Below are 22,495 nucleotides of genomic sequence, written 5' to 3'. Positions count from 1 at the left end.
TACTGAACGGCGACGCGAGTTTAAACGTAATAACCCTATATACGTCAAATAAGATGTTAATGGTAATAAATTTCATAATAAAGTGAATGACGAAGTGAATTTAAACATAATAATCTCGTTTTGTATTGAATTAAATGTTAGTATCAATAGTTGTTAATAATTTTCATAGTAGTGAATGACAGTTAAAGTTTAAACAAAATAATCCCATATGCACTGAATAAGATATTGATTTTCGTACATTCCATGGTAATAATAAACGGCGTGGCAAGTATAAATAAAATAATCCTGTCTCTATCATAAACCGTTGTGAAACCCGCCCGTGTACAGCGCGTGGCAAAAGTAATTATCAATCTGCCAATACTAATACTTTCATGTCAGGCGAACAGTGATGCCAAGTCTAGCTCGATGACTCATTGCATGGTAACACTGTCTGTCTCCTGCCTGGGTGTGAGTGAAGGTCCTGCGAGTGACGGAGTGGTGGAGTGTCTGAGTACGGGAGTGGCTGAGTGGCTGAGGCAGTGTTAACGCCAAGCTCATACGCTCAATTACTGGGTGTACCGCGCTGCCTACATTCGCACCACATTCATACTGCCAACCTCGCCCTGTTTACCTCACCCTTGTCCCAGTTCACCCTGCCACACTGCACCCCGTCACATCTTACTCCGTCACATCTCACCCCGTCACATCTTACACCGGGTTATCTCATCCTATTACACATCACCCCGTATCATCTAAGTCCGCCACTCGTTACCCCGTCACATCTTGCTCCGTCACATCTCACCCCTTCAACCTTCATCTTGTCACACCTTACCTCATCTCATCCCTTCACTCTTCACCCCATCTCCTCCCATTACACCTCACCACCCTGTCTCACTACCCCCTCCCACCGTCACCAGGTCACCCCGTCACTCCAGCAATGCGACACATCCCAGCTTCCCCCGCCCCCCACTGCCTCCCCTCGCGGTACTTACGCAGCATTACTAACTAATTGTTTTCGTGGAGTTGATGCAAAATGTGATGCACGCGGCGGACATTAATGACGCCAGTTTTAGGAATTTATGTCATTATTCCTTTGAACCACTGCCAACCGGATTCAGTGGATACGCTATATTTTCTTCCCAACAGCTAATTTCCAATAAATTTCACTTGCCATAATACTGAATATATTGAAATGCTTCCCTTCTCTTCCTTCGGTGTGTGTCTACCGTTCTCTTTTCCTCCTCTTCCTCCTTCACTTCTTCCTCCTGGTATATTTTTCGCCCGTCACGCTTCCGACGCAAGTATGTTGTATTCCTCTATGTGGGTGTCACCGGGGACCAAATAAAGGCTGACATCTGCTTCTTGTAAATAGGTGCCCTTGTCTACACTCTCGCGATGGCCGTCTTTTGCTGGTGCCTTGTTCTCTTCATAGCAATAAGGATTCTCTCTCTCTCTCTCTCTCTCTCTCTCTCTCTCTCTCTCTCTCTCTCTCTCTCTCTCTCTCTCTCTCTCTCTCTCTCTCTCTCTCTCTCTCTCTCTCTCTCTCTCTCTCTCTCTCTCTCTCTCTCTCTCTCTCTCTCTCTCTCTCTTCTCTCTCTCTGTGTGTGTGTGTGTGTGTGTGTGTGTGTGTGTGTGTGTGTGTGTGTGTGTGTGTGTGTGTGTGTGTCACCTGACCGTCTTGAGGCAGGCTGAGGAGGTGGTCGGGAGGTGCTCGTCTCTGCCTCAAAGCCCCTCACGCACTTTTGCTCGGGGTGAATACTGCAGCCTCGCACACACACGCACATACACACACACACTTGTGTTGCTCAAAGCGCCTCGCGAGTCACCCCGAGAACAACGCTGGGATGAGGAACGAGTTTCATATCCTGGTCTACTCTCGCACGAGCGTCGAAGGCTTCACCACCGCGAGTCGCCCTTTAGGAAGCTGTGACTTTGCTATTTAATCAATGTCTTTTTTTGTCTTAACTGGAAGAAACACAGCAACGATACACACGACACTCACTACCGGGTCATCACCAGTCATTGTATGTATACTTTTAATAGTAATATATTACAACAGCTGATATACGTACATCGAAATAGTGAAGAGTCATCCTCATAAAACGAGATGACTTGAGGAGCCGCAGTGGGCGCGGCGTCCCTAGACTGAACTCTCCTTCTGGCCTGGGAGGAAGGGAATCACGGCCTCGGGGTCTCCTATGAGGGCATCGCAGCGCTCTATGGAGGTGGATGAAGAAGACCACAATGGGTACTGCAGCTCCTTACTCTTCACAGGCCCCATGACCGCGGTGGTGGGGATCTTACGGGGGTGTGAGGGCGTGTGGGGGACGAGGACGGGCTGGGTGTAGGCTGGGTGGTGGTGGTGGAGGAGGTGGGTGGAGGTGGGGTGGCTGCCGTGGCCTCGTTCGTGATCGAGAGTCGCGTAAATCACTCCCTCAGGGTCGTGCTGGTGTGATTTGCTGCTGGTGGACGGGGGGTCGTACAGTGGTGACGCTCCCCGCTGCTGCTCCTGATGCTGAGGGCTCCCCCCGCCACCCCCCAGCATGAGCTCAGCGTAGTGCACGTCACCCGCGTTGCACGGCGACTGGGTGAGAGAAGGGGAGGCTTCTGTTAGGTTAATGGGATGTGGTGAGGTGTGTTGCAACGGTGTGGTGTTGCGATAGGTTGTTGATGTATTGTAGTGAGGTGATGAGTTGCTTTATGGTATCGTGTTGCGCTTGTGTAGTGTCAAGGTGATGCGGTGGTGGTTGCGATGTGTCGAAGTGAGTGTATTGTGGTGAGTGTATTGTAGTGAAGTGGTGTTGTGTTGCGCTTTGGTGGAGTGTTTGTGTGTGATAGTGGAATCGTGTTGCGGTGCGTGAATGTTGCATTGAGGTGGTGGTGTGTCATGGTGAGGTGATGGTACATTGCAGTGGTGTGTAAATATCATGGTGATGTGCTATGCGTCGTTTCACTGTTGCGTGGCACTGGTGTTCACGGGGAGGGTTTCTGTGCGTCTCACATTTCGCTAACAGAGAGGCAAAGGGAAAATGTGCTAATAGGACTAATAAAGCCGACTTAACTGTCTTGCACACCATGAGCCTCTCTCTCTTCAGCTAGTCCCCTTTACACACACACACACACACACACACACACACACACACACACACACACACACACACACACACACACACACACACACACACTTTCATTAACTAATCAGCATGATCCAGGTCGCAGGAAGTTCATTCACACACTGCATGGACAAACAAACTAACCAAATAACTCAATCCAACAAAACTGGATGAAAACACACGCACACACAGAGGCACACGCACACATAGACACACACACACACACACACACACACACACACACACACACACACACACACACACACACACACACACACACACACACACACACACACACACACACACACACACACACACGCGACAGTCACAACTTAGAAGCATAAATAGTTTTTGATAAAAATTTGGAGGGAAAAGTAAGGTAACACACACACACACACACACACACACACACACACACACACACACACACACACACACACACACACACACACACACACACACACACACACACACACGACAGTCACAACTTATAAATATAAGCATAAATAGTTTCTCTGATAAAAAAAAATTGAGGGAAAAGGAAGGTAACAAACACACAAAAAGAAAAAAAAAACAATGAAAACATCGCAAAAATAGACACTGATACAATACATCATGGATGAACACAGGGACAGAAATTGGGATACGAAAACAGAGTTGGAAACGTTGGAAGAAGATAAAGATACAAACAAAACTAAAAGTGGTAAAAAAGGAAGCAAAAATTGAAGAAAACGATATAAGACAACTCTGAAACACACAGGCACTCACATGTCAGAAATGTGAAGGGAGTGAAAGTGAAGGCGGTGGGAGAGAATACTGTGCAAGATAAGACAGACAGGCACGTTATGAATCAAACAGCAGATATAAAGGGAAGGAAACAGAGGTAACAATACAACTTTACAACATCTCAATAACACAAGTGGTAAAGACTAGAATGAATAAAGCGACTAGGAAGGATGAACTGTAATAAAACTGCGGATCGGGAAGATAGGCAAGGAAGCTCGAAATTATATAGACAAATAGGACTGGGAAGGATGGAATATGATAAAAATGCAGTGACAAAGGTAGGCAAGCAAGCTAAAAATGATGCAGATAAATAGAGAAAGGGTAGAATGTTAAAAATGACGATAGGAAAGACAGGCAGGCAAGTTAAAGGTGATACAGACAGATAAAAGGACTAGAAAGGACACTATAAAACTGCAGGGTAAGAAAGACAGACAGACAGACAGATAGACAGACAAACTCAAACTGATACAAATAAATCAAAGAACCAGAAAGGATAGCGTATGATAAAAATGGTGATAGGAAACACAGGTAGGCAAGTTAAAGATGACACAGGGAGTAGAAGCGAAACAGAAGCTCTATGGGGCAAGTCAACTCGAAAAAAGTCAAATATTTCACCCTCTTTCCATCCGAGTGGGCCGCCTGTTGCTCGCCGCGGGAGGAACACACTCGCTGCTGGTTCCTGGGCATGGAGCTGTAGGTGGAGAGGATGGACTGGGAGGTGATGGTGTTGACGCCCTCCATCAGCCACGTCTCGGGGTCTGGGGGGAGGTGTGGCAAGGCGAGGTAAATGGAAGGCGGTGGTCTGGTGTGGCTCTGGTCTGTAGGGTGATGTACTGAGGTGATTTTGGTGATGTGGTCAGGCGTTTGGGTGTGATAGAGTGGCGTGTGTATACTCATAGACACACACACACACACACACACACACACACACACACACACACACACACACACACACACACACACACACACACACACACACACACACACACACACACACACACACACACACACACACACACACACACACACACTGAAGGAAGGACTGGATAAATACAGATACGAGGACAGGATCACACCAGCGTAGCGTGGACTCTCTGCTACAACTTGGTAAACAACTAGGTAAACACACACACCCACACACCCGCACGCATGCACACACACACACACACACACACACACACACACACACACACACACACACACACACACACACACACACACACACACACACACACACACACACACACACACACACACACACACACACACACACGTACCTCCAAGGGGAATAACGTCAGGATTCTTCTCGTCTTGGTCCCTGGAATTCACGGGGGGCGGTGTCGGGGTTCCAGAATCATGGAAGGTAGTGGGCACGACCTTAGGGTGACGCAGTGGGCTGGTCTCCCCCTCCCCGCCCACCTGCTCCCTCACCACCTGCCGCCCGCACTGTGCTCCCGACCGCCGCCCGAACCGCAGCCTCACCACGGCGCAGAGGATAAGCATCACAACGAGCAGGCCGCCCACCACGCCCAGGACCACGGCAATGATGGGCGTGAGGCTGATCTGCCCCGCGCCCTGTCCTTGGTCTGGGGAGGGCTTCACAGCGGCTGGGGGCGAGGGAAGGGGTAGAAAATTGATTGATTGATTGATTTAAGGCGGAGGGAAGTGATGACAAGGTAACGAGAACAAGGTACACAGAGAGAGAGAGAGAGAGAGAGAGAGAGAGAGAGAGAGAGAGAGAGAGAGAGAGAGAGAGAGAGAGAGAGAGAGAGAGAGAGAGAGAGAGAGAGAGAAAGAGAGAGAGAGAGAGAGATTAACAAACGTAACAATAGTAGAACAAGATTACGATGAATACACAGAGAAAGTGAAGAACAGGGAGACGAAGGAGGAGCAGCAGCAGCAGCAGCAGGAGGAGGAGGAATAACAAGGGAATCAGACCAGAGTAGGGTTCATGCATTCACGCAGAGACGCAGAGATAACAAGGGAGTGGGGTAACAAGAGAGGAAGCAGAGGAGAGGTAATTGCTGGTTCGGGAGATGTGAGTCGCGTGCCAGTGTTCCCTGCCTTAGTTAGGTGTGTCCGGGGCTCAGGCTTAACGTAATGCATTTTAGAGCCGAGCTTGGTTATTTCACAAGACGAGTTTCCGTTGACAAAAGACCCAAGTGAAGTTGAGTTTGTTCAGCAGAGAGGATTCAGTCTTTCCAATTTCTGTTTCTTTGCCTTTCTGCTTACCTGACTTCTTTTCCGCTGCCTTGCTTCTGTCTGTCTGTCTGCCTGTCTGTTTATGTGTCTATTTGCATTAACATCTCTCTGTTTGTCTGTATGTATGTATAATCCTTCCTTTGAGGCGTGCTAATGTATTTTCTTTTTGTCTATATTAATATATGTCAGTCTATGTAATCCTTCCTGCGAGGCATATTAATTTTTTTTGTTCTGTCTGAAACTAAAATCTGTCTGCCTAACTGTTTCTGCTAAGGGTTACTTAAGCTATTTTCTGTGTATCTGTCTATAGCACCTGTCTCCCTGTCTCATTGTGCGAGCGGTATAAGGTGTTATTTTGTGTGTTTTATCAATGTCACCCTGTCTTATACTTCCTGTGAGAGATGTTGTGGCTGTTTTTCTGTGTCTGTCTAAAATTTACATCTGTCAGTATGTCTCATCTTTCTTGCGAGTGGTATGAAGGTTGCTTGTGTGTGTATGTGTGTGTGTGTTAGTGTGTGTGTGTTAGTCTGTCAATATTACCATCTTTCAGCGTGTCTCATTCTTCTTGCGAGGGCTATTAAAGTATTATTTCTATGTCTGTCTAAAATGAGCTTCAGTCAACCTGTCTTATGTATGAACTGTGTGTGTGTGTGTGTGTGTGTGTGTGTGTGTGTGTGTGTGTGTGTGTGTGTGTGTGTGTGTGTGTCAGCACTACCATCTGTCACTGCTGCGTCCTTTGTGTGATGGATATGAAGCGATATTTTTCTGATGTTCCTCATTCGATACGCTGTGATCTCGTTACGCTAAACTCCCTCTCTTTACGCATCGCTTCTTCTCTTTCCCTGCGTTGGCATTGTCTTTATGAGGGCGCGCTGCTGCTGGAATCAAGCCATCAAGCAGCCGCGTCTCCTAAAGGTCACGATTAGTCTTTGATTTCTAAACACGCTGAGCAGACAAAGCAGGAACGTCCCCCGTGACTCTCTGTCCTCGATTGTCTTGCGGAAACTTAAGGGCCCTTGCTGTCGTGGTCTCTGTGTCCTCATGTGTGTGCATGTGCTCTTTATTGTTTTATGTCCCTTGATCGATGTCTCCGTGTTGTGTGGGGTAAACTTTTTTTCCCTGTTGTATTCGAGTATGTGTCCATTCTTGGTTTTGGTCTGTGTGTGTCTTGGTGTGTACGCATTATTTCTTTTTTCTATTGTTTTATTCACAGTAATGACTCTGTGTTGTGTAGGCTAACGTCTGTGTGTGTGTGGTGTTCCAGTAACATTTCTCAAGTACATATGCATCTTTTCTTGGTTTTGTCCTCAGTGTGTCTTGTTGTATATCAATTTTTTTTTTTATAATTTGATAGCCCATAATTGATATCTCCCTATTCTGGTGACTGTAAACTTATTTCATGTGACTTTAAATTAACATTTCACCAAGTAGGTATATATATTTATGACCGATATTGGTACAGCAGACAAAGTTCTCTAAAAATGATGCTCCAGTGTTCAAAAAAAGGGTTAAGTGACACGTGAGGGACAGTTATATTGCACGATCTTTCCTAAAAATGATTATCTGGTTCGCCTGTCTATCCGTCTGTCTGTCTGTCCGTCTCGATCTTTTACTCGTTCTGAATTGATGTAATATTATCCGGCTCAAGTTTGTGTTTCTCCTTGTCTGCCCCTGTCTTTCTCTTACAATTTATGAAATATTTCGTGGCACAAGTCTCTCACCATTTCTGTGTCTATCCCCTCTGTTTCTCCTTCCTTGCTTTCTAGATTAGTGGCACAAATTTCTATCACTCTTATCATTTCCTCTTGCTGGAGTAACATAATTTTTCTCAGCTCGTCTCTTCCTGTGTCTGTTTCCATGGCTGTCTGCCTTTTTCTCTTTTTGAAATATTGTACTGTTACCTGGCTCAAGTTTCTATCTTTGTGTTTTCTCTTGCTAGAATGGTATTTTTTTCTTTTTTTCAACTTCCCTCAACTTTCTGCCTACCAGTGTCTTTGTCTCTCAGTTTGTTTGCTTTTGTTTCTTTTCCTTTTCTAAATTAGTGAAACATTACCTGGCTCATGTCTGTGCCTGTCTCTCTATCCCTTTCTTTTTCTCTTGCTTGAATGGCATAATTTTTACGTGTCTACCCCAGTGCCTGTGTCTCCCTGTCTTTCCTCACGCTAGATTGGTGTAATATTGCTGCAGGGCCACGCGATACCCGGGTGTTTGCTGTGCTGGCGGGGCGGGAGGCTCTATAGGTACAAAGGTACGCGGGGAAGGGAGGAAGAGCGTGAGGATGATGAAAAATCGCGAGGCGCCGCCGCGGGACGTCTGGCTATTCCGGTAACAGTTTCAGGATGAGCGTTCAGGGCGAGCGGGCCAATAACCAGACAAAGTGTACTTCACGTCATTGATAAACTTGTATTGACCAAATGGATAAAGTTCGCTCCAGCTACTTGTGAGTTTGCCGCCTGCTGATACGGAGTGGCTCAGGCGGGTCCGAAGCTCCGTGAATCAGGCGAGGCAACTGATTCGATTGCTCGCCGTACTTTATCCTGAAGAGTTTAGGATGGGAATGGATCTTTTTGCTTCTTTTTCCTCGCGATCCCGTGCTTCTGTCTTCAAGGCAAGATCCTTTCTAATCCTTTGCTTGTGTGGGTGAGTCTGCAAGGTTTCCCAGTGTATCCTTTATAGAAGACTTGGTAAACAATTTTTTTTTTCGCGTTGTTTTAATCTTTAAAGAGAAAAAATGCTACGAAACCTTATGGAGACGTAAAAAAATACTGCATTTTTTCCTGCCTTGTATTGTTAAAAGGGAGAAGAAAAAAAGAAAGAAAAAAAAACAGCTCCAAACTTATCTAAGAGAGAAAATGGCGTGTGACAATTACTTTGCGTGTCATTAAATTCGAAATAAAATAACTCAACACCAGCATTCGATTTTAATGACAGATAAAAACTGGAAAAATTTCCCGCATCGGATCTCAAGGACAAAAAAAAAAGGGGAGGAGGGGGGTAAAGGGGAAGAAGAAACAAAAATCCTTGCATCAATTTTCCACGTGTCCTGAACTATAATAGAAAAAAAAAAGAAAAGAAAGAAAAGAATCCGTATCGGGCGTAATGGACCTGCACGTTGTCTCTGCATCGTTCTTCCTTCCGTGAACACATTGATTTTCTGTCGCAGGCTGGCAGGTTAGCAGATTGTTGCCATGGCAGGCCAGGTGGAGGAGCGAACCAGCAAACCAGCGAACCAGCCCGGTGCTTCACGACTCGCAATAACCTTTCAGTGAACCATGGAACCGGTGCTTCTTTTGCCCTTAGGTTCATGGGTCTCCATAAATCCGTTGCTTGGAAATCGAGGGGTTTTATTTTCTCCCTACAAGTAAGTTTGTCCCTTCGTTTAATGCATTAAGTGTTTCGTTGTTCTGAAAAACCAGCGCTTCTTTGCCTCGGTTTCATGCGTCTATAAACTCCGTTGTTTAGAAGACGAAGTTTTATTTTCTCTTTACGATTAATAGTTTTCTCCGTCCGGTTAATGAATTTAATGTTTTATTTTTTTCCGAAGATTGGGGTTTCATTGCCTTTGAGTTCATGCATTTCCACGAACTCCATTGCTCAGAAACCGTGAAGTTTCGTTTTCTCCCTATAATTAAGTTTTTCCCTCCCTTTGTATAATGCATTTAGTATTTCGTTGTCCTGAAAAACCAGTGATTCTTTGCCTCTAAGTTCACTATCTCCATAAACTCCTTTACCTAGAAATTGCGAAGTTTAATTTTCTCTCTACGATTAAGTTTCCCTTCCCTTGGAATAATGCATTTAGTGTTTTGCCGGCCTGAAAGCCACGCCTATCCTTCTCTTCTGCAGTGTGGTGGTGAGGAGGGACGTTCACCTCTGCAAAATGTTTCCTTCGAGTCCTGTTTTGTGAAGGGCGTCGCAGGGCTAAAATGTAGTTATGTGGTTGGGTGCGTGTGGGAGTGAGTGAAGAAGGCGTGTGTTTGTTGTTGGGTGTGAGGGAGAGAGAGAGAGAGCGAGAGAGAGAGCGAGAGCGAGAGAGGGAGAGAGGATTAGAATGAGGGACGTGTAGGTGTAAGGCAGTATTTTTAGTTTTCTTTCTCTCTCCTGTCTTCCTTCTCTGTTCTTCTCTTTCATATTCTTGTGCAAGTGTGATACGATTTCCTAGTCTACGTTAGTTCGTGGATATACACATGAAATTATACCACATTTCAATTTGTGTGTGTGTGTGTGTGTGTGTGTGTGTGTGTGTGTGTGCGTGTGCGTGTGCGTGCAATTTTTCTGACCCTCTGGCTGTTGGGTGCCACAAAGGCGTCCCCAAAACTCAGTTATCGGCTTAGGCAAATGTTTATTCCCTGCGGTGGCGGCTGTGAGGGTGCGAGGAGCGATGCTGCGGGAGGCGCGGTGCAGGGATGAGCGACGCGCCGCACACCGCACTTCCATTAACACCAGGCGCAGTTTAATGGTCTTGTGGACAAATTTAGTGTACTGGTGACAGCCATTCTGGGCTGTTCGAACGTTACACTGAAAAGAGGTACAATGAAAGAAATGGTGTAATGGAAGAACGTAATGTGTCAGGGGTTGCTATTCTTGGTCATTTTAACGGTGCTTGCTTAATCTACAACGGGGCGCTGTGGGAGAAAATATTACACGGTGGACAGAGGAAGAATTAACCCGAGGTACAGTGGGAAATTAACACGTGGCACAGTTTAATGGTGTTATGGACGAAGTTTATGTGTTAGGGAGTGTTATTCTTGTCCTCCTTCACGTTACGTACACAAAAACGAGGCACAGTGAGAGAATTGATGCCATAGATGAGGTGAATGTGTTATATATTGCTATTCTTGGGGACCTCAGTATTGCTTCCATTACTCAGCGCGTGAGAAAATAAAGACAAAAGGCTTAACAAATCAGAGTGTGTTACTGAGATGCTTAAACCAAGTACGAGCATAGTCTCTTTCACGTTGAAGGAGACTATGCTCGTTCGTCCTCAGTTGTAAACACGTTATTAAATCATGGTTATCTGATTGCTGTTAAGTCAGTTAATCAGTCAATGAACTCGAGCTACATCTACACATCCACAGCCTGTCTAAGGGGCACGGAACTGTGGCATTGAGGCTGTCTATATTTCTCTTGTCTGCCTTGTTAACTACACTAATTTATGGATAAGGTTAATAAGTGGAAATAGGTAAGTGTGTTCTGTACAGGGACTACCGCCTGATGATGATTTCTTGTAGCTTCCCTTATTTTCTTACGTCCATATTTCGAAAGAGAGAGAAGATAAATGGAAAAGTAAAAAAAATAATTTATAGGGTCAGGTAGAAAAGGTCAAAAATACAACTATTGGCAGAGGAGAAAAACGTGACTAGCGAGGGAGAGAGAGGAAGGTTGTGTTGACTCACCTGTCCGCTTCTCAGCTACGTCCTTGAGCGTGTACACCAGCAGGGAGACCGGCTCGCTGCGGCCCTTGGCGTTGGTGGAGAACACGCGGCCCTTGAATGCGAGGCCCGGAGGCAGACCACCGACCGAGAGGAAAGGGACCTGTAGGAGGGGCAGCAGAAGAAGAGGATTGAGTGTGTGTGTGTGTGTGTGTGTGTGTTTGTGGTGTAATGTAATATCGTAATTTCCAAATGGATTATATAGTTTAGATACTAAAAGACAAAGGTGAACATTCTTTTGTACAGCTTCACACACACACACACACACACACACACACACACACACACACACACACACACACACACACACACGTACCATGTTCGTCGTATTGGCAATCAGGGCGCCGGAGTGAGGGTCTCGCAGCTCCAGGATAAAGGTCTGCGGCAGGCCCCCGTCGAACCCCGCCACGCAGCGTACGTGCACCACGGACACGGAAAGGTTGAAGGAGGAGCAATTGTGCAGCGGGTCGGGGCGGCCTGCGGGAGGAAAGAGAGAGAAGGAAGGAAAGAATTAAAGAAAAAGCAGGAAGATGATTAACGTTTTTACTTGTACTCGTTAATGAAAAGCGTGATTCTTTTTTATTTTTGTGCAAGTAGAGGACCGGTCAAGGGCAACAGAAGTTAAAAAAAAAAAAAAAAAAATGCCCACTGTGTGTGGGTGGGTGGGTGGGTGGGCGCGCGCGCATCACCCACCGGCGGGGAAGACGTGGAAGACGCAGGGCTGCCGCTGCTCCCCCACCACGTTGCTCCCCCAGCAGAGCAGTGTGCCGTAGTCCAGCTCCGTGTTGGGCGTGTAGCTCACCGTGGAGCTAGACACGCCCACCTTGATGTGTTCCTGAAGGAGGCAGCGAAGGGCGTGAGGAACGTGAAGAGCGTGAGGCACATCATCATCCGTCACGGACACACACGCACTCACATATGCACACAGTCTCTGTCTCTTTCTGTCGTTCTCATGCAAACAAAAACATATCAGTTCATCAACACGGCAGTCGTCCACCGCCTCGCCTCAAGGCCTCACCTGGGGAATCTCAACACTCTCGCCGCTGTTGTTGAACGTCCAGCGGTAGGTGAGCGGGGGCGGGTGGGCGTCCAGGTGGCACGGGATGTTGACCTGCTCCAGCCTGGCGGCTCCGTGGTAGGTCATGTGCATCTCACGACACACAGGCGCGTCTGCATGGTAGCAATTCACACTCTTAAACCTGACAGTTTACTGATGGCGGCCCGGCAATTGATGTTTCCCTTATTCCATTGTGAAAAGGTGAACTTGGTGAAGGACGAGTGGAATTAAGAAACTAAGAGAAACTGTTTGCTATCTATCCCCGTCTCGTGCGGGAATGGGGCAGACCAATAGTTAGAAATACGGAAAGTAGCCCGTATTTATTATTCACGGACGGAAGGGAAGAACAAAGAAGTGATGGATGTGTATGGAGAGGGAAGGAATAAAGAATAAACAACGGAGGTGGTTCATCTTCCCCCGGCCAAAAAACACTCCCCCTGTATAGATAGATATTGGATAACGATACTGATGAAAAAACAATGAAATGGAAAGGTGAGCGAAGGCTAACGAATGCAGTACAGGTATGGAGAATGTCCGTATATTTACCTGTAGTCAATAGCATCCCTTTTATTTTGACGTATAGACATTTCCGGGAATTGAATCGAAAAAAAAAAGTAAAGTAAAAAAAGAACCAGGTTACATTCTCTCCTTTGCATGAGTTGATTTCTATGCCTGGTTGTGGGAATTCAGCTTCTTGCTCTTCCTTACAACCACGTGTCGATGAAGGGAGCCACGTCGCCTCTAAGTTGTGTATAATTAAAGACACGTGTGGGTTTATGTCAATATCGCGTGTTGATGGCCCAGGCTGGACATTGTGCCTGACGCTGTTGCCGTTACTCCTTGCATGACGATAACCTTAACCATTGAACTGCCTCGCGATGCCACCTGTCGTATGAATATATCAAACTATTGAACTATTTTATGAAGCCACTCAGCTGTATTATGAAATCGTTAAACTGCTTTGTAAAAATAACTTTCAGCATTGAACTTTTACAAAATAATGAACGATCTTATAAAACTGTTTAACTATTTTGTAAAACTATTGAACTGTCCTACGAAACCATTTATCTTGTAAAAGTATTGAACTAAACATAAAACTTAATCTTATAAAAGTAATAATACCCACTAAACATCCCAGAAACTACTGATCCCTTGTAAAACCATAATGGCCTCATAAAACCAGTGAACACTCTTATAAATCCATTGAAATCTCCGTTAAACTGTACCTTATAAAATCAATATGAATCACTAAGCCATCCTAGAAACCACTGAATTCTTTACAGATCTATTGAAATCACCATTAAACTGCCTTATCAAAGTTATATAAGCCACTGAACCATTTACAAAACCACTGAACACTTGCAGTAAACACATCAGATTATCTTATGCGACCAGTGAGGTGGCTTATCAATACCAGTCAATCACAGTGCAGTTCTCAGTTTCTCACTCCACCAAGGTGTTCCTGTGAATCTGTCCACACGTGTCGCTCGTGGCCTCGTCCTGATGAATGCTCTGAATATTTTAGCGTCGTAACCTTAACTGGTGATCAATTGTACTACATGAAGAAGGAGAAGAAGAAAAGAAGAAAAAAAAGAAAAAGAAATCAGTCAGTGTGTTTCCGGGTATGGCAGGGTTCTCTCGTCAGTCTCTCACCTGTCTGGTAGTCGCCTAGTCATGATTACCCCTGAATATTTAAATGTTCCTATCGTTTTCTTATGTTTTTATTTATTTATTTTTTTATTCGCCCGGCTGGTACATACGTACTTGGTTAAATAATCTCTTCATGAATAAATGTAGATAACTGTACCTGTGTTTTTATTGTTATTTTTAACGTGCTAAGAATTCTGGTCGAGAGAGAGAGAGAGAGAGAGAGAGAGAGAGAGAGAGAGAGAGAGAGAGAGAGAGAGAGAGAGAGAGAGAGAGAGAGAGAAGGGCAGACAAAGACAGACAGACAGAGAACCCTTTGGAATATGTTGCTCGTTCCCCACAAAAAAAAAAAGCTGTATCGGTTACAAATACATCATATCTTTCTCGAACACAAACCCTCTTACCTCCTCAATTTGGTACTGTAACGCCATTGCTTATACCATCCCCAGCACCATGTACCATGAACTCGATTGTGTCTATTGCACTACCCTACTGAATACATTGCATCCCTTCCACGTATCCCTCACTACACCGGCTTTAAACTATTAATAGCCCGCCAAAAAGATACAAAGGACTCAAAGGATAGGTACACAAGACAGACACAACGACATACACACGTACACTTGACTCTGAGGTGGATCGGGTTGGACTGGCCGTCACCTTCGATGTTGGAGGCCACGCAGTAGTAATTCCCCGAGGCGTCGCGTGTTACTCTCTGCAACACTAGGCTCTGGTTGCTGATGATGACCCCTGCCGTGACGTTGTGGTGCAGATCCGTGCCCTGCGAGGTGGAGGGACAAAGGAGTGTGGGTTAACAGGAGGCTCGTGGAGTGTCGATGCACCGAGGAGAGGAGGGGCGTATTGTTGTTCTGAGGAGAGAATAGTAACAGATTGAGAGAGATCGAGATTGAGGAGGGAAACATAAAGGGGTGTGGGTTAATAGGAGGCACGTGGAGGACTGATGCACTGAGGAGAGATTAAAAACTATATTGCTTTTCGAGGAAAGGGTAAAAAAGAAAAAAAAGGAATAGTATCAGTTTTCTGCCGTACGTGGGAGTAAGAACAAGGGATAAGTGCATTGAATTAGTCCGGCATGGGCGAGGCCGACTAATTCAGTGTCGCTCTGTGTAGGCGGCATAATGCTTTGGTGCGATTTTATGTTCCTTTTCAGGGTAAAACAAGGTTTGATATTAAATTAGTCGTCCTCATCCCAGGCGGACTAATCCAATGTCGGGCACTGTAAGCAGGAGGCACGTGGCTTGGTGGATGTTCTGAGGAGAGAGTAAAGACGGTATTTTTTTTTTTTTTTTGAAGAGAGGATAAGAATATAAAGAAAAAAAATGCAGAATAGTAACAGATCCGTGCCCTGAGTAGAGGGGGAAGACAAAGGAGTGTGGGTTAATACGAGGCACGTGGAGTGTTGGATGTTGTGAGAAGATAAAGAATATTGTTTTCTGGTTCTTTGAAAAAGGATAAAAAGATAAAGGAAAAAATAAAGAATAGCAAAAGCACTTGAAAAATAGATGGAAGTTAATTTTTTTTAATTTTTTAATTTTTATTTATTTATTTATTTATTTTTTTTTGTGTGTGTGTGTGTGTTTGTAAGGAAATGAAAAGAGGCTAAATGATAATATCTGAATAAACTCCTACGCCGACAGACAGTTTTCCCACGATCATCCAGTACAACGTTTGCGACGGTTGGTTCCTTGTACTAGTTTCCTAAATACTGCATGCCTCCCCTCCCGCGGCCTCGCTGCACAAGACTTTCTTCTTTCTCTCACCCCTATTCTGTCCACCTCTCTAATGCAAGAGTTAACCAGTATTCTCAGTCGTTCATCCCTTTCTCTGGTAAATTCTGAAACTCCCTGCCTGCTTTTGTATTTTCACCTTCCTGTGACTTGAATTCCTTCAAGAGGGAGGTTTCAAGACACTTATCCTTAGATTTTTGACTACCGCTTCGTACCCTATTCGGGGATCTGCATCTCAGTGGGCTTTTTGTTTTTGGCCCTGGCCGGTGTCCCTCCCACATGAGAAAAAAAAAAAAAAATCTGGAGGACACGCGACAAAATTAAACTCGTGTTCTCTTATTTCTCAATGCGTCCATGGAAACACTTTTTGGGGTGCTCTGAATGTTAGCAAAAGGATGACCACAATAGTGAAAATGTTAATGGGAGTCGTGTATTGCGTTGTTCTGGGGAAAGGATAATAATACAGTGTAAATGAATGGAAAAAACGTACAGTATTTGTTCTGAGGAAAAAAAAATAAGGGGATAAGGAACTGAAGGTGTGTTGATTGAATAGCTCTGCAGTGTTCTCTGTACTGAGGGGAGGAGGAGGAGGATAAAAGGACAGTGTGCCGGGCATTGGGATGGATTGTAGTATTTGTTGTTGTAAGGAAAAATGATGATTAAGGACAATGATCACTATGTATATAATCACTATAAGGAGTATGAAGTATTATTTTTATTATTATTATTATTATTATTATTATTATTATTATTATTATTATTATTATTGTTATGAAGAAGAAGAATAAATATTTAGATTAATAGAGGGGATATGATGTGTCCAATGCTCTGATGTGTTCGTAGACTTTGCCTTGTAAGTTTTTAATGGCCGTGGTTTTATCTTTCCCCAGTAAAATAGTATGCGGGCGCTCAGATGAAGTAGCAGTTGCTGGGGTGTCTTCACGATCAAAGGGTTCACAGGTAAGGTTGAGTTTCTAGATTGTATGCACTTGTAGGATTTTGCCTTTGAATGTAAGCAAGACGTTGTGTTTTCGGTTGGGATTTTGTCCAGGCGGCAAACTTCACTCGTGGGCAGGAAATTTGTGTTTATTATTTTAGTCTTGGTCTCAGTGTGTAACCGTCACATTAATCACTAAGCAGCGCAAAGAAAGGACAAATAGTAGCAGACATGTTGGCCATTAAGAAGCTGTTTGTGATAAGCTACACTAATTCCTTTGCAAACCATTGCACTGTGACGGTAATGATGACCCTTTAAGTAGCAAGATGCAAACTACTGTCGTGGTGCATAGCTGACTAAAACCGAGGCCAACAGAGCTACAGAGTGAGTCCTGCGTGAGAGCACACCCACTCTCGCCCTGCCGTGAATCGATTGCCACAGGGTGTCCGTGGCTTGCCGTGATCGCAGTTCGGCTTTACAACTTCTCCATAGTTCGCTACCGGGTCACATGGATACAGACGCTGCAGGGAAGTTCTCGGTACTTTAGAAAACTGTGCAGAGGAAACATGCATGTACCACTCTGCAGGAGCCTTGTCATTCCATCGCGGATCTGCTGTCTGGTTCTCTCTCTGTTCATTTGCCATTATCACGCCTCCATTGCAATTTCACAGCTGTGGCTAATGCAGCAACATCTACAAGTGTTACCTCGGTCATCAACACACATACTGGTCCAGCATCAGTCTTTCCAACTAACTTGGATGCATCCAGACTGACGTGTCTCAACTTGTTTTGCGATCTCTCACTATCCTCATCATTTATTTCAGGATAACCATGTCATGCTTATCAGTGTTTCTCTGGATCGCTGCAGGGCGGTACACAGATTGAACTCTCCGCAAGCTTGTCGCTTGTCAGTGGTGCGTCTTGGAAGTCTGCATGTGAGGTGACCTGGAGTGCAAATGAAGGGGACTTGATCATCCCATGATCACGTGACTTGTCGCAGTCATTTGAGAGAGTTTTCCGACGTTCACCAAACAAAAATTCCCTCAGTTCCTTTATCGCGATGTATCGCCGTGTCGGTGTATCGGTCGATGGTCCCCTCTGTGTCTCCAGTCTGCTCGCCATTCCTTCGCGGTCCTCGCCTCGCCGGTGAGGAGCTACTCGCCACGCTCGCACAGCCTCCGTGGATTGGTCACCAGAATGGCCCGTATTCAGGAACGCTTTGCTTTTCCACCACGACTGTTTTCAAAGACCACAGAGATGATTCGCCGGGCTCTTAAGACTGTTTCTCCTTTTAACAATGTAGAAATTTTGTTAATATGACTAAAACCCTAACAACAATAACAACGACTTTAAAAACCCGTATAGCTTCAACTAGAGCCTTTTGAAAATAGTGGAGTTGCGGCGCCAAATGTTTCACAATGGTTCATTGTCGCAATACTCATGGACTTTTACCCATACTCGCCACGCTCATAGAATTTACTCTGCTTTGTGAGACCTCAGCACAACACACCACTCACTAGCACAGTGCTCAGTGCTTTGCCTCAGCCTGTAGTCCTCTGATCTGCAAAGAATCTATCAGTTGCCAGGTTTTGTAATGAGCTTTGTGGCAGATCGTAGGACTTGGCAGGAACGGAACGCACAAAACACAGCGGAAGTGAATACAGAAGGTTGATGAACTGCAGACCACAAGTGCACGAGTATAGTTGGTATTTAATCTTGCTGCCGCCTGCGTGAAACCTTTGTCTCAGTTTGTCCTGCGCGAGTGACAGCTTAAGCTAAATATTGTAAAAAGGTCAATGATTATCGCGTAAAGTCACGAATTTTTTTTTTTTTTTAGAGAGAGGGAGAGAGAGAGAGAGAGAGAGAGAGAGAGAGAGAGAGAGAGAGAGAGAGAGAGAGAGAGAGAGAGAGAGAGAGAGAATGTAATCTAGCTGTAAGTAAATTTTGCTCTTCTAATTCTGAAAACGTATTGAGTTGAACGTTACCGAATATTTTTTTTTCGGCGTGTTGCAAAAAAATAAAAAGTGTATGGAAACAAATATTAACAAATGGAAAAGAAATAACTCGTCCATGTAAAAAAACAAAACTGTTCGTTATATGAAATACAATAACACACACACACACACACACACACACACACACACACACACACAAAGAGAGAGAGAGAGAGAGAGAGAGAGAGAGAGAGAGAGAGAGAGAGAGAGAGAGAGAGAGAGAGAGAGAGAGAGAGAGAGAGAGAGAGAGAGAGAGACAAACATTCACGCAGACAAATAACTCAGGGACACGGAACCAAGTCACTCACTCCACAGAAAGATTTGAAGCACAATGAAGGTGGTCGCCTCTTAAGACCAGCAAATCGTTCATTACGGGGGGAGTCTAGGTGAAAGAAAAGGTGTGTGGCAGGGAGCAGAGGGGGAGACTAAGAACAAAGATAAAGGAGAGCTAAACAAAACACCTGCCCTCAATGGAAGAGATTAAAGGGCTCGTGTGGCATCAGGGATCACGTGAGGAGAAGAAAGGAGACCAGGAGAGAGAAAGAGAGTAAAAAGAAAGGAACGAGGTGCGGAAATAAGAGAACAGGGGAGGCGGAAAGAAGATCAAGGAAAGAAGAGAAGAAAGGCTGAAAGCAAATGGATGATGAAGGGAGAGAAGTACGGCGAAGGAAAATGTTTATGAGAGATAGATAGATAGATAGATAGATAGATAGAGAGAGAGAGAGAGAGAGAGAGAGAGAGAGAGAGAGAGAGAGAGAGAGAGAGAGAGAGAGAGAGAGAGATAGAGAGAGAGAGAGAGTTCACGGTTTGATGTAATGCCCGCGACAAAAGATAATAACGACGTTTTAGCATTAAAACAAAAATAACTCGGGTAAAGAATATATAATATATATATATATATATATATATATATATATATATATATATATATATATATATATATATATATATATATATATATATATATATATATATATATATATATATATATATATATATGAGAATAAAGACTCAAATAAATGCGTAGAAGCCGGAAAAGAAACAAACAGAAGCTTAAACTCAAGAAACAACATCTGAAACAAGAATAGGATGTAATAGAGAGATGAAAATGAAATAAAAGAATATTATAAAAACTAGTAAGCTGATTCAGGAAGAGAATAGGAGAGAGAGAGAGAGAGAGAGAGAGAGAGAGAGAGAGAGAGAGAGAGAGAGAGAGAGAGAGAGAGAGAGAGAGAGGATAATAAAACAAGAGAAGGTGCAAAAAGCCATCAGGCATACACGTGGCGGTCCCTGTATAAAACATGCACATCTATTTCCACTATTAATTCCATCGATAAATATCGCTAACCTTTTAAAAAACACCCAGTTGAATCTTTACTAACAACCTAATTACCAGGTCTAGTCCATTCATCTACCTTTCTATTTTGAGAACCAGTTTCTCTTTTTATTTATGTATAGCTGTAATGAGAGCAGGTCTTACTTTTACATCTAACGAGAGAAGGAGAGAGAGGAAGTCACAATCTTACCTCGTGACGCCAAACAACCTTGTACACTCTTGGGTTGGCCTTGATGGAGCACTCGAAGTAAACATCGTCCCCCTCCTCAATGTTACTCAGGTTGAGGGAACGTCCAGCGTGAAGCGTAGCCATGGGCACGTCTGTGTAGGAGGGACGGGTAGGTAGGGAAGCATGGGAAGGGAGAAATTCAAAGAGCAAGAGAGGGGATAGAAGGAAAGTGAGTATGGAACCAAGAGGGAGAAATGAAGGGAATGGAGGAAGAAAGGGAATATGAAGAATGGTGAGTATGGGGGCAGAGAGGGAGAAATAAAGGGAATGGAGGAAAAGAGAGGATAGAAGGAAAAGAGTGAGTTTGGAGTGGAGGATGGGAAGGGAGAGAGTGAGTAGGTGGAGGTGGAGGTGGGTGGGGAAGGGACGGATGGAGGGAAGGGAGTAAAGGAAGATACAGAAGGGATAGAAGGTATGTAATGAGAGAAGAGAAAGAGGAACCGAGGGACGAAAGGGAGGGAAGGATTGAGATAACAAAGTGAAGAGACGGTGAGAAGGAAGGAGAGGGAGGGAGAAAAATGTGAAGAGAGGAAAGGAAGGAAGGATGGTGGGAGGAAGGAAGGTAAGGAAGGAAATGTAGTGAAGTGAAGGAAACGGAAAAGAAAGAGAGAAGAAAGATGGGAGGGGGGAAAGGAAGGAACGAAGGTGATATGAGAGAGGGAAGGATTGAGGGAAGGAAGGGATATTAGAAAAAAAAAGTGAACGAGAAAAAAATAGTGTGGTTTTTGCAGTGGTGAAACGAGAGGGGGAATTAAAGAAGGAAGGATGGAAAGGAAAGGAAAAAGGAAATAGGTGCGGATATAATAGTGAAAAAAACAAAACAAAAAAGAAAAAAAGGAAAGGAAAGGTAAGGAGAAAGAAAGTAAATTAGTATAACTTTTATAAGCGAAAATCTCTGCAGTTTGAAATATCACAGATAAACAGAAGCATATAGGTAAAAAATAAAAAAAAGTTCATTAATGTATTTCCAGTAATAGGTGTATATGAGTGATGGTGATGGCAGTGGTAGTGGTGGTGGTGGTGGTGGTGGTGGTGGTGGTAGCGCTGGTGTGTCTTTAGTTATTGGTGTGGTGGTGGCGGTATTAGAGGCGGTGAAAATGTGTCCCACCAAGGTGATTAATACGCTCTCAAATCTTGCCCGTGGAAAAATATAGATCCTGTAATATTCACGGGTTTCTTGGCGAGGGAGGGAGGGAGGAAGGAAGGATGTGTCTAATTAATATGGAGAGAAATGGATTAGCAGTCAGTCTCTAATATACTTCCTTCAGGCCTCTCGCACCTCCTTCGCCTCCTACTCTTTCTCCTCTTCCTTATCTTCTTACGTGTTCTTATCTATTACTTCCCCTCTGCTTCCTTCGTCCCTTCCTCCTCCTCTTCTTTTTTCTCTGCCTCATTCGCCTTTCTGTTATCTATTCCTGTTTGTTACTTTTCTGCTTTCTTTTCCTCCTCTTCTTCCATTTTATGTATTTTCATGTGTTATTGTTGCTGTTGTTGTTGTTGTTGTTGTTGTTGTTGTTGGTAATGGTGGTGGTGGTGGTGGTGGTGTTCTTGATGTTCTTCATGTTCGTATTCTTGTTCTTGGTTTTCTTCTTTTCTTTTCTTTTTTCTTCTTTCTTTTCTTTTCTTTTTTCTTTTCTTTGTTTTTCTCTTTCTTTCTCTTTCTTCTTCTTCTTCTTCTTCTCCTCCTCCTTCTCCTCCTCCTCCTCCTCCTCCTCCTCCTCCTCCTTCTCCTCCTTCTCCTCCTCCTCCTCCTCCTCCTCCTCCTCCTCCTCCTCCTCCTCCTCCTCCTCCTCCTCCTCCTCCTCCTCCTCCTCCTCCTTCTTCATCCACCACAACCACAACCACCATCACCACAACCACCACCACAACCACCACCACCACCACCACCACCGCTACCACCACCTCCTGCTCCTGCTCCTCCAATAATCCCTCTCCTTCCGGCAGCTTTACCCAAAGTACCCTCTCCAGTACCGTTTTATCCTCTTTCTTTCCCTGCTGTATCCCCGCCATTCTTTCCCTTCATACAACCACGGGGAGA

General features: G+C 44.6%; 1 protein-coding gene across 1 annotated transcript in view; it reads right to left on the bottom strand.

Moving 5' to 3' along the window:
- Nucleotides 1-2,001: 2,001 nt before the first annotated feature.
- Nucleotides 2,002-22,495, bottom strand: part of LOC135116077 (uncharacterized) — a 124,994-nt gene continuing 104,500 nt past the window's right edge. Inside the window, 9 exon segments of the mRNA XM_064033287.1 lie at nucleotides 2,002-2,563; nucleotides 4,494-4,636; nucleotides 5,156-5,485; nucleotides 11,474-11,612; nucleotides 11,826-11,986; nucleotides 12,203-12,344; nucleotides 12,528-12,679; nucleotides 14,835-14,994; nucleotides 20,419-20,549. Coding sequence (XP_063889357.1) covers nucleotides 2,120-2,563; nucleotides 4,494-4,636; nucleotides 5,156-5,485; nucleotides 11,474-11,612; nucleotides 11,826-11,986; nucleotides 12,203-12,344; nucleotides 12,528-12,679; nucleotides 14,835-14,994; nucleotides 20,419-20,549 — 1,802 coding nt within the window. The 3' untranslated portion in view covers nucleotides 2,002-2,119.

The sequence above is a fragment of the Scylla paramamosain genome, chromosome 30, assembly GCF_035594125.1.
Source record: "Scylla paramamosain isolate STU-SP2022 chromosome 30, ASM3559412v1, whole genome shotgun sequence".
NCBI classification, from domain to species: Eukaryota; Metazoa; Arthropoda; class Malacostraca; order Decapoda; family Portunidae; genus Scylla; species Scylla paramamosain.
This window is presented reverse-complemented; position numbering and strand designations above follow the sequence as displayed.